The 12,065-nt window shown below is 47.7% G+C and overlaps 4 protein-coding genes across 4 annotated transcripts; 3 read left to right on the plus strand and 1 right to left on the minus strand.

Annotated features, from left to right (window-relative positions):
* The first annotated feature begins 1,295 nt into the window (after nt 1-1,295).
* C8Q69DRAFT_228098 (hypothetical protein) lies at nt 1,296-2,648 on the plus strand. Its single transcript, XM_028626364.1, has 3 exons — nt 1,296-1,811; nt 1,892-2,014; nt 2,073-2,648. The coding sequence occupies exons 1-3, from the start codon at nt 1,479-1,481 to the stop codon at nt 2,571-2,573; spliced, it is 957 nt and encodes a 318-aa protein (XP_028485661.1). The 5' UTR covers nt 1,296-1,478; the 3' UTR covers nt 2,574-2,648.
* A 577-nt stretch (nt 2,649-3,225) lies between these two features.
* On the minus strand, nt 3,226-5,064 carry C8Q69DRAFT_401087 (carotenoid oxygenase; the record flags this gene model as incomplete). Its single annotated transcript, XM_028627912.1, has 2 exons — nt 3,226-4,878; nt 4,930-5,064. 2 exons carry the CDS (start codon nt 5,062-5,064, stop codon nt 3,226-3,228), a joined length of 1,788 nt encoding a protein of 595 aa, XP_028485662.1.
* A 2,655-nt stretch (nt 5,065-7,719) lies between these two features.
* C8Q69DRAFT_506226 (pseudouridine synthase) lies at nt 7,720-10,016 on the plus strand (the record flags this gene model as incomplete). The annotated part of the gene is made up of 2 exons (XM_028632778.1): nt 7,720-7,943; nt 8,003-10,016. 2 exons carry the CDS (start codon nt 7,720-7,722, stop codon nt 10,014-10,016), a joined length of 2,238 nt encoding a protein of 745 aa, XP_028485663.1.
* A 666-nt stretch (nt 10,017-10,682) lies between these two features.
* C8Q69DRAFT_527083 (endoglucanase) lies at nt 10,683-11,833 on the plus strand. Its single transcript, XM_028633645.1, has one exon. It carries the CDS (start codon nt 10,828-10,830, stop codon nt 11,728-11,730), a length of 903 nt encoding a protein of 300 aa, XP_028485664.1. The 5' UTR covers nt 10,683-10,827; the 3' UTR covers nt 11,731-11,833.
* Nucleotides 11,834-12,065: the final 232 nt, after the last annotated feature.

The raw sequence follows: 12,065 nt of genomic DNA on the forward strand, positions 1-12,065 counted from the left end.
TGCTTTCCAGACAGATCTGAAGACTGACAGGGTCTCTGATCGAAGACGAGACCGCCGTTGTTCGCCGGGGACGACTTCTCCGGTACCGCCGGCTTTGCTCTCCGCGCATACCAAAGATATTTCGTACATGGGATAATCGTGCAATACTCAATCAAGCTACGGGCCTGGATTTCAAGGCTAATTAGAGCCTTTGGCGAACATTCCCCCCCTGACATGCGCAACAGCTCATTCTGGAGGCATCAATATTGCTTGAGCATTATGACGCCAGATCACACCGAATCGCAAATGGGCCCAAGGACCCGAGGAGGTCAATAGTGCCGCCAGTTCTCGATCGTCGATCTGTTCCATTGCAGGTTCAGCAAGGGGATGGAGATGACCTGGACACTATTTCTTTTCCACTCCTTTGGGCCATAACTCCTGGCGTGATCCTGGACTCCGGTTCTCCCTCAGCTCGTCAAAGGTAGCAAGGCCAGCCGATAAGAAAGGGGCACTGATCAAGCTTTCGCAAGCATCATCCAGCCTGTGTCCTCGTAACCCGATAAGGTTCATAGCACGAATTTCAGCGATCGAGAGAGTGAACAGCCCCACACCCCGCACTTGAGATCGTTCAGTTTTGGGAACATGCTGCGGAATATCAGACTGTTCGAATGTAAAATCAGAGCTCTATATGCTGCCCTGATTTCATGCTGCTGAGAGAGACCTGGACAGGAAAGAGTTCCCTGTCTGTCTGAGTCTCGGTTCCATGATCATCACGCATTATGAAGAAAGGGGTCGCTTGACGTGGCCCCACTGCTTCCAGCTGATAGCTGTGCCGTTGTCCCTCAACGTGCAATTGCACCGGCAGATGAGGCCGGTGGCGCCCGTCTTACTGATAGGCAGCGTCGGATTGTCCTATCAAGGTGGTTATATGGCCATCCTCCATATTTACTTCCTCTCTGATATGCAAGTAGCCCAGTCTAGATGACTGGCAGCTCCAGAAGCAGGCACATAGATCCATGATCGGTTGGACGAAGTTAAAATATCTGAGAGCCAGGCAAATATGCCCGAAGCCCTCTGCTCGTATGTCCATATTCACAAGAAGTAGAGAATGACTTGGGAGGCTGAGTCGCATTGGATTGGCTGGAAACGCCACAGAGACCTACAAAGCCACAGTCTGCTGTCCCACCAATCATGCCTGTCCCGGACGTTGGTCCCTTGGAGATGTCATCAAAGACGAGGACAGTGTCTGGAAACAAAGAAGCAGTATACTTGATTGTATTCTTTTTCTTCCTTTTTTTTGTTTATTGTTATTATTAGAATACCAGTTTCTCCATTCTACGGAGTATCCTCGTCTATACCACTCCTTCTACGCCTTAGTGGCGCGGTCAACAAACGCGAGCAGGACTCACGCGGCATTGCCAGCCCTCAAACGAGCACCGTCAATATAATATCTAAAATAGATTATCCTTCCAACTGGCTACTATTCACCAAGGAATTTAATGTCATTATGTGTCATGGCGATGTCAGAACCCTCCTCTGCTAGAAGGAAATCCACCCGACGCGTGACTCCTAGGGCTGGCAAGAATACAATGAAAAGAGACACGAAGCCAGTAGTAGATTTGGAAAAGCCAAGGACATCAGATGACCTGAACAAGGATACTTTGGTAAACTTGTTTGGTCCAGATTATTTGGAGGAGTTGGAAGATCTCGACGAAGAAGACGATTTCGAAGAGGAAGAAGAAGAGGTGCAAACTTCTTCACCATCACCACCACCGCAGCCATCACAACCGAAACGGGTAAAGATCCCTATTTCCACTGATCCACTCGAAAAGGTACGTTGGATTATCTCACTGGAGCATGGCTGTTATATACAATTGCATCTTATGTCTTCGCATCTAACTTATTTCTACAGACTTGCATTGAGAAAGATCCCCTACCTGCTGGCTATATATTCGTCCGCAGAGGAGACGTATACATCACGCGCCACTGTAGAAGCAAGACAAAAGACTCAAAGCGCACAGTCTACCTTGTATATGTAAGCATCCATACTTCCCGATCCAAAGAACCCAATGATAACCAACTCTACGAACCAGGACGCCAAAGGCAAACGTACCCTCGGCATTCGTGTCCCTAAAGACATCTACCACTCTGTTCGCTCCGATGCGGTAGCAACTGCCTCCTCTCGTGCCGATGCCGTCAAGGTACGAGACGAGCGGGACCTTGCGCGGTCCCGAAAGCTACTACTAGCTCAATTTCCCAAAATGCCTCCATCATCGCTCGAGAGGATTCTCGAGCACGCGTTTCTGAAAGGGTCCGGACGGGTAGGCCGTTCGACGAAGAGATCGGATGAGCGTAAGGCGGAGTTAGCAGTCGAAGCACATATTCGGCATCTGCATACGCCGTATGAGGAGTTGCTAGACCAGGGTATGCAGAGGGATCAAGCAAGGGATCGGGTATGGGATGCAGTGCAGGAGGTGAAAGCCGCTTGGGGAGGACAGAGGAGAGATAGTCCACTGCCGTCGAAGAGGATCAAGAGGAAGAGGAGGACCAAGGCTCCAGGAACGAAGGTTGCTAAGAAGGCAAAGAAGAAGTGAAGCACATTGGCGCAAAGTCGATATTTCACTCGCTTCTTCGACATGGTGGCTAGTGACCGTTCAGACGTCGAGGATTCAACTATCCTCATGGGATGGACAATTTCCGAGCTATATGATCTTTGAAATTCTTCGTTGCCCAACAGAAAATCATCATTTGCTTGGCCAGCAAGGATCGAAACGTCTAAGACATGCCAATATGGAGATAACAGGAAAGGTATCACGGAGAACTGAACCCCTTGTCCGTCCACCTTGGCACGGCCATGCTGCATGAATCCATTTTGCGACTACCACCTCAACGGCGTACCCTCCGTGGAAGCTAACCGAGTGGAATAATGTGTTTTTTTTCCCCATCATCCTCTGTGCAAGGCCTTGAACGAGTCTATGCCAAAGTTCCGGATTCGATAATTGACTGTTGCCACACGTATGTTACTTTGGATACAGACGGATATCCTAGCTTGTATAGAATAGAACCAAAAACCGACTGTAACATTCGTATGCATGCATAATGCCCGTAAGATATATACAGAGACAAAAGGTCATATATATAGCTCCAACTAAGATCTAAATGAATGTTCACAGTGCTATGCGTATGGCACGAAATGGCAAATAGCTAGAATCGATCAATAAGACCAGCTGTGTTTCAAGAGATGGCTTAAAAGTCAAGGCCTCGCCCAAGCTCTCCACCGACACCTGTACTTCCCCTCGCAGAGACATGCGTGCCATGAAATCCGAACCCAGCAGCTCCTTTCAGCTCAGCACGTCCAACCTCCTTCATGGTCTTTGCATCGAGGACAAGGAGGTAGGACCGGCCAACCGGGCCGTCAAGGACAACAGTGAGCAGCACGCCATCGTCCTCACCTTCTCCGTCTTCAGATACAACGCCGGGCTCACGAGGGATGAAAATAGCCTCTCCAGCGCTCTGGCCGTGCTCACTCCAGACGAGAGCGGTTTTGGCCTTTGTATCATATTTGATTAGGCCATCAAGGAAGGACGCTTTCCCGGTATCTGCGATACCGTAGACGTAACGATGAGGTCGGAGCACGTAAGAAGGATTGATTGTGGGCAGTTCGGGGGTCTCGAATGGGTTACCCACGAACTCGAGGACGGCTTTCTGTCGTGATTTTGTCGGCGATGAAGGTATGGATGGAAGACGGAAGCGTTTATATTGGGCGCGGGTTGAGGCATCTGCTGGGTCTGCATGTTCTGCGGCTTTAGTGGACGTGGAATAGAGATTCTCGAAGAAGAACCGCTTCATGACGTTATGACTGCTATATGAAGCAAGATCCGCGATGATATCGACTCCATTACCATCAGCAGATGGTTGTTCATACGCGTTGACGGTGTGAAAGCAGTAGAAGGGATCACTTTCGTAAGTGGCTATCACACCTTGTCCTCCTTCCTCTGGAGAGCGACGATCTACCACATACCATATACTGGGCCTGGTTGGATCGTAGCCTGATATAGAATCCATTATGTTTTGATTCAGCAGAATGGTAGCACCGTTTGCGGTAAAGTAAGAATTCCACACGCACAGAATCACGTAGTTTTGCGTCAGGAAAAACGAGTGGATATATGCAGCACTTGTGTTGAAAGTGGCTAGGATAGATGTCTTTCCCGTCGAAGCGGACACTCGGAAAATGCGATATGTCGATGTTGGACCGATTTCGAGGTTGTAGTTGAAGACATCACCTGAGATAGGGTCGGACTTTGCATGAGCACAAGACATAGGGCCCTTGAGATCCGGATGGAGAATAGTTTGAGAAGTAATTCCAATTGGCTCCAAAGTCTCTGGATCCAAGGTCTGCAAGACATTGGCGTCCGTCTTGCTGCATAGTGTTTCGATTCCAGAAGCATGTCGCTGACCCGAGGTAGGAAGGCCGGGGAAATTGACCGATACAGTCACGGGAACGGTGCGCTCATTTGGCTTCATCTCAGCAGGCCGAAACGATTTGAACATGGACATTGTCTTTTTGAAATATGAGGTACAAGGGTCATATTTCGCTGCGAATGTCACGCCCTCACGGTTACCTGTTTTCCGGATCTTTTCTATGAGCCCGTCACAAGTACTGCGTGAGTTGTATATAACTCGAACGGGACCATTATCGTTCTCAGGAGCTCCAATCTGGAAACGATGGACAACCGAAAGACCATCAAACCAGTGCTTGACTTTAAACTTCGTGCCTTTCTCAGTGTCGATTTCGTTGGCCCCTGTTCCGACACGGTAGAGAACTCCCGCCGCCCATGGGGGTATATGACCTTTTACCTGTAGCTCGACAGGTGTCTTCTCTTCATATGTGGTGTTAAACTGTATCGTCAGCCTCTGTATGTGCAAGATCAATAAGATGCTTTGTCTTACCCCAAGGTCATTCGGCCAGTCATTGTATGGACGGACTGGCTGGACTGGCTCCTGCTTGGTAACCTGTTGCACACCCTGAGATAATCGTTTAGGAGAAAGTACCCTACGCAAGGAAACCGCAGGGATACTTGCCATGACAAGAGTGATATGTCCTGCAGGGGATGATATCTTGATCTCTCAAAGCGCAATAAGGATACTCCGAGCTCAAATTCAAGATCGAGTACTCAAGACGGCAGAAGAGGAAATCGTGTCGTATATCTAGTCATATATGATCCCATGTATTGTCGGAATATAACTATATATCTGATATACCCAGCCGAAAGGGCGCGCAAACTGACTATCTGATCACTGCAACCTCCTGATAGCCCACCAACGCCTGCATGACAGACGGAACAGCGAACGCTAAGGTCCTGAGCATTGTGAAGGGATTTTCAACGAGAGGGTGCTGAAAAGAAGTTATTTGACCCAAATCTGATGTTTAGGTCCGACATAAACTCGGTTGCAGTACGTCTTGAGGCATTAATGAGTAGCTCTAGAGCTCCACGGACGGACAATCGCCGCTTCTCCACTAGATCCGCGAACCTCTCACACGTCTTGATAAACGAGATCCGGCGCACTTAGGCTACTCTTAAGCGAGTGCTACGTCTGGAACAGAGTCTCGGCTTTTTCTGGAGGGACGCGAATGGATAGTTGTTGCTGTCTTCCGTTTCCAACTCGGTGGCTATAGAACACTTGACCTTTTTCTGCAAATGCTCACAAAAGTTACGGCCGCGCTCGGAGCGCGTGAAGGCCCTCGCATGGACAAGCTAAGATCTTATCTCGTCAATACTCGAGTCCTTTTTTTGGGAATGTTGCTCTGAACCCGACGAAATATAAGACAATGTTCGAGGCTCTTGATCGCTTACATTCAAGAATGAGGACCGCTTTTGAAACCCGCAATTACTGAGCAGCTACGGTTCTTGATTGACATAGTACTAACTACACCAGTAAATAAACTGTCTACAAACTCAAGATGAACCCGCTTGGATACTTTTGCGTCTCTTTATTACAGGCAGCTGAAATCATAAATCTAGTGACAAAGCCAAGGACCTGTATCGATGACTCCAGCTAGGTCAATGCATCATGATGCTGCGTTTCTTTCAATACTGCCAAGGGAATTCGCATAGCGATAGTATGAAGACAATGCCTTCATCACTTCCTGATATGCATATCCACCAAATAATCCCAAGAAAGCTGTGCACTGATCCGAGATCTCAAGCTATTTTTTCTTTCCACTCTTGCCGCATTTGGACGGCGGAGGAAGATCGGAAAATGCCTTTTCAGTTCCGCGGATGGTGCGGTTGATCCACTGTTCCCAGTCCTCAATATCATCGTCTCCTTCGTACGGATGCTTGCCCTTAGCGATGGCATGGGCGCAGTCAGTGATCATTTCTGAGTGTCCAGAAATGAGTTCGTGCTCTTTATCGGTGATTTCTCTTTCGCGATATGCGTGCGCAAGATTGTTATCGATTATCCACATGGAGTCGAGCAGCTTCTGGGCCGCTTCCTCCAGGCTGCTCTTGTGGAAAGCGAGCTCCATAAGCATCGATTCGCACTTCTGGACCATATCAAACATGATAAATAAGGCGCGGGGGCTGACAGGTTTCGATCCGAGAAGCTCCTTGAGGAGAGATTTGGTAATTTTAGACATTTTGTCTTTTGCGTGGATAGCCTGATAGTGGAAGGACTCAAGATCAGCTTCTTTCTGGACTGGTAATACTGTAGGAGATACACTCACCTTCTATGAAGAGTTGTGGCTGCAGGCACATACAAGACTGGTTTTTGTAGGTAAAGGATGAGTCGCCTCCTGTTATAAGTAGTCTGTTCAAAGAGATCTGTTTTGGTAGACAATGCCCATCATAAAGAGGTCTTCATGAGGAGTAGTGGTTTGTTTACATGCTGGAGTGCTCCAGGAGTCTCAACTCAATAACACCAGAATAACCCTTGGTTTGTTTACCATTGTGTTTTGCAAGCTGTGTGTTGCTACAATTTCCTAAATCCTTCGTCAAATATGGCAACAAGTTGTAATTAACATCATCATCGACAGAATGCACTTTGAGCCAGGACGGCTTCTTGAAACAGAGGTTACATGTTCCATATTCTTTTCATGGAGATAGATGTACGCAAGATACAATAATTCACTATCTGTTTTTCGATTGGCTTTTAAAGGCCTAAATCAAAATATGCTTTTGCTGGTAGATAATATCCCATAATCTGAATGTACAGTAAAGACAATAAGCTCAATGCTTCATCGCATGGATAACTGTATGCTGTTTTGGCGATCATAGCAGGTCAAGCAACCTCAGGCCCATTATTTAGCATATAATCCCAAAGCCTTGCATAATTAATGTGAGGAGCTACATCTCTATGTCATTATAGCTCTCTTCTCATGGCTTTTTGCCTTTGACTGGATAGGATATTTCAGTTCTGTATTGATTTTATGGATCTGATCTTCACAAATATAGGCTTGTCACTATCAGCGATCTATGAGCAAGATAAACGAGGCTTTATTCCAACCCAGATAAAGAAGGATAGAATGAATATAATTCTTTAAACAAAAAAGTTTTACATCTGTATCATTGTTTACGCTCTTGGGATGTTGCTCATTATTAAAAGGGTTGCGCTATACCGCTTTCGCCAAAAAAAGTTGATCCCCGGTCGCTGCCGCATCTTAGCGCGGAGAAATATCGCCGCATTCATGATTTCTCTTCACAACCAATTTGCACTTGAGTTGCTGATTCTACATAAGCAATGGATCGAGAAGAGACCTTTGAGTCTCCGCGAAAGCGGTTGAAGACCGATGATGCTCCCCAAGGAGATGTTGCTGTTTCGGAGACGTCGACTTCTCAGAAGCAGTTGGCCGAAACTCCAGCGGCGCCATCTCAAGATGCCCAGGCTTTGAAAGAAGCTGAAGTTGGGATTACTGAGTTTGTCAGCACTGGCACTGAGGGCTTCTCAGGTATCTTGAAAAAAAGGTTAGTTCTCTCCGGCTGTGATCTCTGAGTGCGGGGTTGCTGACAGTCATTGTCTCTAGATACACGGACTTTTTGGTCAATGAAATCCTTCCTTCCGGTGAAGTCTTACATCTCCGTGATCTCGTCGCTCCACCTTCTATGGTAAAGAAGGAAAGCAGGGAGGATACAACAGATAATGGGGCTATTCCAACGGCGGCAGACTCCTCGTCGACTGCTCCCACCGCAGAAACCCCGCAGATCCAAGAAAAGCCTGCTGATGCTGGCAGCTCCGAGGGTGCCGAATTTCAGATTTCTGAAGAGGATAATGCCTTGTTAGTTTCGTTCTTTGGTGAGGATGTAACGCAAAAGATCCTGGACTTGAACAAGCGGGCGCTGTCCGATCTTAAAGCCCGGCCAAGCGATCTTGGAAAGGTGAAAAGTGGCACCATCGACGACCGTGATCTGCGCACAAAGATTCACCAAGCCATTAGGCGGATATTTGATTCTAAACTGGAGTCGACGACCGATTCCGATGGTTCAATGGCCATTTCGGCCGCTCCGAATCGTAACAAGCGCAACAGACAGGGCGGCCGTGGTGGCCGTGGCGGTGATGGGGGACAGGGACAAGGAAGGTTGTCCTGGGACGAATTGGGAGGACCTTACCTGCATTTCACTATCTACAAAGAAAACAAGGATACGATGGAGGTGATATCCTTTCTTGCTCGCCAACTGAGGGCGAACCCCAAGAGCTTTCAGTTTGCTGGTACGAAGGACAGACGCGGAGTCACAGTCCAGAGAGCTTGTGTTTACCGAGTTTACGCTGAACGCTTGGTGGGAATAAGCAGGTCGCTTCGCAATGCATCGCTCGGAGACTACGAGTATCGCAAACACGGCCTGGAGTTAGGAGACCTTGTTGGAAACGAGTTTGTCATTACTCTCCGTGAATGCGAGTTCCCCGGTGTTGACCCCAAGAGTCCGGATGCCGTCGCGTCTGCGAGTCGAATAGTTGAGAAATCACTCAACGATTTGCGTAACCGGGGCTATTTCAATTACTTCGGCCTGCAGCGATTCGGTACTTTCTCAACCAGGACCGACGCTGTGGGTGTCAAGATGTTGCAAGGAGATTTCAAGGGTGCCTGTGACGCAATCTTTCATTTTAGTCCCCATGTCTTGGCTGCAGCCCAGAATCCTGATGATTCTAGTCCCATTAGCAGCGATGACAAGGCTAGAGCGGAAGCCATACACATATTCCAGACTACTGGCCGGGTCAATGATGCTCTTGACAAGCTTCCCAGAAAGTTCTCTGCGGAGGCAAATCTTATCCGCCATCTGGGCCGCTCCAAGAACGACTACCTGGGAGCTCTTGGTACCATACCGAGAAACCTGCGCTTGATGTATGTACATGCATATCAGTCACTTGTTTGGAACTTTGCGGCTGGTGAGCGCTGGCGTCTCTATGGAGACAAGGTTGTGGAAGGAGACCTGGTGCTCGTCAACGAACACAAGGACAAGGTTCCTACTGAAGAGTCGGAAACAGTTGATGCTGACGGCGAAATCATCGTGGTCCCTCAGGGGGAGGATGCAGCAGCCACAGCGGATGATGTGTTCACCCGAGCTCGTGCATTGACGGCAGAGGAAGCTGCCAGTGGTAAATACACCCTATTCGATGTGGTACTCCCGCAGCCCGGTTTCGATATTATCTATCCAGCCAACGAAATGACAAACTTCTATAAGCGTTTTATGGCAAGTGAGCAAGGTGGCGGTCTCGATCCATTTGACATGCGGAGAAAATGGAAGGACGTCAGTCTTAGCGGAAGTTACCGCAAGCTTCTCAGCAGACCTGGACCCGATTATTCATTTGAAGTGAAATCTTACTCAAAGGAGGATCAACAGTTCATCCAAACAGACCTTGAACGACTGAGGAACGCATCTGGAGAGACAGTTCCCGAGACTACTGTAGAGCCAGGGGATAAACTCGCTGTCATCTTGAAATTCCAACTTGGAGCCAGTCAGTACGCCACGATGGCCTTGAGGGAGCTGATGAAGACTGGAGGAGTCAAGACCTACAAGCCAGACTTTGGGGGCGGACGATAATCCAGGTGGGTATTACATGAGCATGCATATTCGCCAACGGGTGACAGAAGCCAGTGATGAAAAATTAAAAGAACCTACTTATCCTCGCGGTGAACAAAATATCAAATCCGCAATAGAAAACCTGTAGGACCAGCCAGGGAATACGATGCCCTCTTGAAAAATCAGGGGAACAGTAGCAAGCGGGCATATCCCGTAAATCCCTTCTTACATTATCTACCCCAGACTAGCTGTCAACGATGCACGGCACTAACTTAGGGAAGATACCGCCCATATTATCTTTGGATACTGGCAGGTATCTGGCAACCATGATCGACCTTTGATTCCGTACTACTGCTCATTCTGATGTTACTGCTACTGCCGTGCGCCACCAACACATTTAACTAGGCGGTGAATCTCCAAAACTGTCCTTGTTCGCTCTGAGTATTATAGGACCTAGACTGCTATTGTGGTTACAGGGTTGACCTCAGGACAATGCAAGATTTTGTCCCTTTGTAGTGAGAAGTCACTTTGAACATTCATTATTATGCCAGCTTCTGAGGTGACACATACTTTAGTCGATCGTTAAGGCGGAAATATACTGGAATCTTTGTACTCCTAAAGTGATTGTCTCTAATTGAAGGCATGTCCCTGAAATGACTGCTGCGAGACAATGCCAGAAGTATTTCACTGATCAACACTCTGGCTAGGTATTGTTAAACAGAATTTCCACCACTATCTTATCGTTATACATCGAGAGGAACGCTCCTTTCCCCCAACGCTACACTCTTTTAAACCATATAACTTGACTGCTGGACAGTCTTATTGAAACAGTATGAGCATCGCTTCGAACAATATATCATTCTTCTTTCTCTTCGTTGCTGCTGTGCAGGCACACATGCAACTCTACTGGCCACCTCCGTTCGCTGCAGAGAACAACCCTCATCGCACTGACGCCGCTGACCCCTATCTTACCTATCCCTACAACTGCTGCGGAAAGACTACACCGTTTCCCTGCAAAGGATATCTTAAGCTGGTCGGAACCCCTCAAGGAGCACCAGTCGTGACTTGGACTACAGGCTCATCAGTGAATTTCAGCTTGACTGGACTTGGTAACCACTACGGCGGTTCGTGTCAGGTTGGCTTCAGCGTCGACAACGGCACGACTTGGAAAGTTGCAAAAAGTTTCGAAGGAGATTGTCCTCATCGTAACGGTGGTGTCGATCCTGCTAAACAGACTTTCAACTTCACAGTCCCGGCTGACATGCCCACTGGGAACCACATCTTTGCCTGGACATGGTTCAATCGCGAACAGGAATTCTCGATGCTCTGTTCTTCAGTGAATATTGTCGGCGGCTCGAAACATGTCACTCCTTTACTGGCTTCTCGGACGTCGACAGCGTCCCCAACGGCAACATCATCAAGCTATGTTAATTATAACGGCTGTACATGCCAATGTCCAGCAGTATCTGGTCCTTTATCTATCAGAAACAATGACTATATCCATTCTTCTTCTAAGGAGCTAGAATGGAACAATAAATCGAACGCCAGTGCTTCGCCCGGTCACATCGCATTCCATGATCGGCCTAGTTTCTTGTTCGCGGATATCGATAATGGTTGCGAGACTCCCAAAACTACTGCTGAGGTGAAATACCCAAATCCTGGCCCTGATATTCAGCCCGGAGATGGTGTCTACCCTCTAGCACTTCCATCTCCTGGGCAAAAGTGCGGTTATTGAGCTATACTCCCTAGCTTAGCCAGAGCTTCGAATTCAATAGAAAAGGGGGTCGACTCGACTGTATCATCACATTCATGTTCAGTTACTTCGAGAGATATTGGCAAAGAGCACGTAGATTGATACAAACGGACTAAAACCAAACTTTCCCTTATTTACTCCGATCAGATCTGCAAGTTGTTAATATACATACAAATCTTCAAGTATTGATATTGTAGTAGTTTGCTTCAGGTACCAATAGAGCCCATTGCTCATGAGTACATCTTAGCTAGAACATACTACTCTTCAGGAAGGACTGCTTATAGTTGTATGCTTCTCGCACCACGTGACCGAAATCT

The sequence above is a fragment of the Paecilomyces variotii genome, assembly GCF_004022145.1.
Source record: "Paecilomyces variotii strain CBS 101075 chromosome Unknown C8Q69scaffold_4, whole genome shotgun sequence".
In the NCBI taxonomy this organism is placed as follows: domain Eukaryota; kingdom Fungi; phylum Ascomycota; class Eurotiomycetes; order Eurotiales; family Thermoascaceae; genus Paecilomyces; species Paecilomyces variotii.

Excerpts from the sequence above, each read along its gene's own strand:
- C8Q69DRAFT_527083 (XM_028633645.1), top strand. The coding sequence starts at position 10,828 with ATGAGCATCGCTTCGAACAATATATCATTCTTCTTTCTCTTCGTTGCT.
- C8Q69DRAFT_228098 (XM_028626364.1), top strand. The coding sequence starts at position 1,479 with ATGTCATTATGTGTCATGGCGATGTCAGAACCCTCCTCTGCTAGAAGG. Across the intron at positions 1,812-1,891 it reads CCACTGATCCACTCGAAAAG|ACTTGCATTGAGAAAGATCC; the intron begins GTACGTTGGATT and ends TTATTTCTACAG. Across the intron at positions 2,015-2,072 it reads GCACAGTCTACCTTGTATAT|GACGCCAAAGGCAAACGTAC; the intron begins GTAAGCATCCAT and ends TCTACGAACCAG.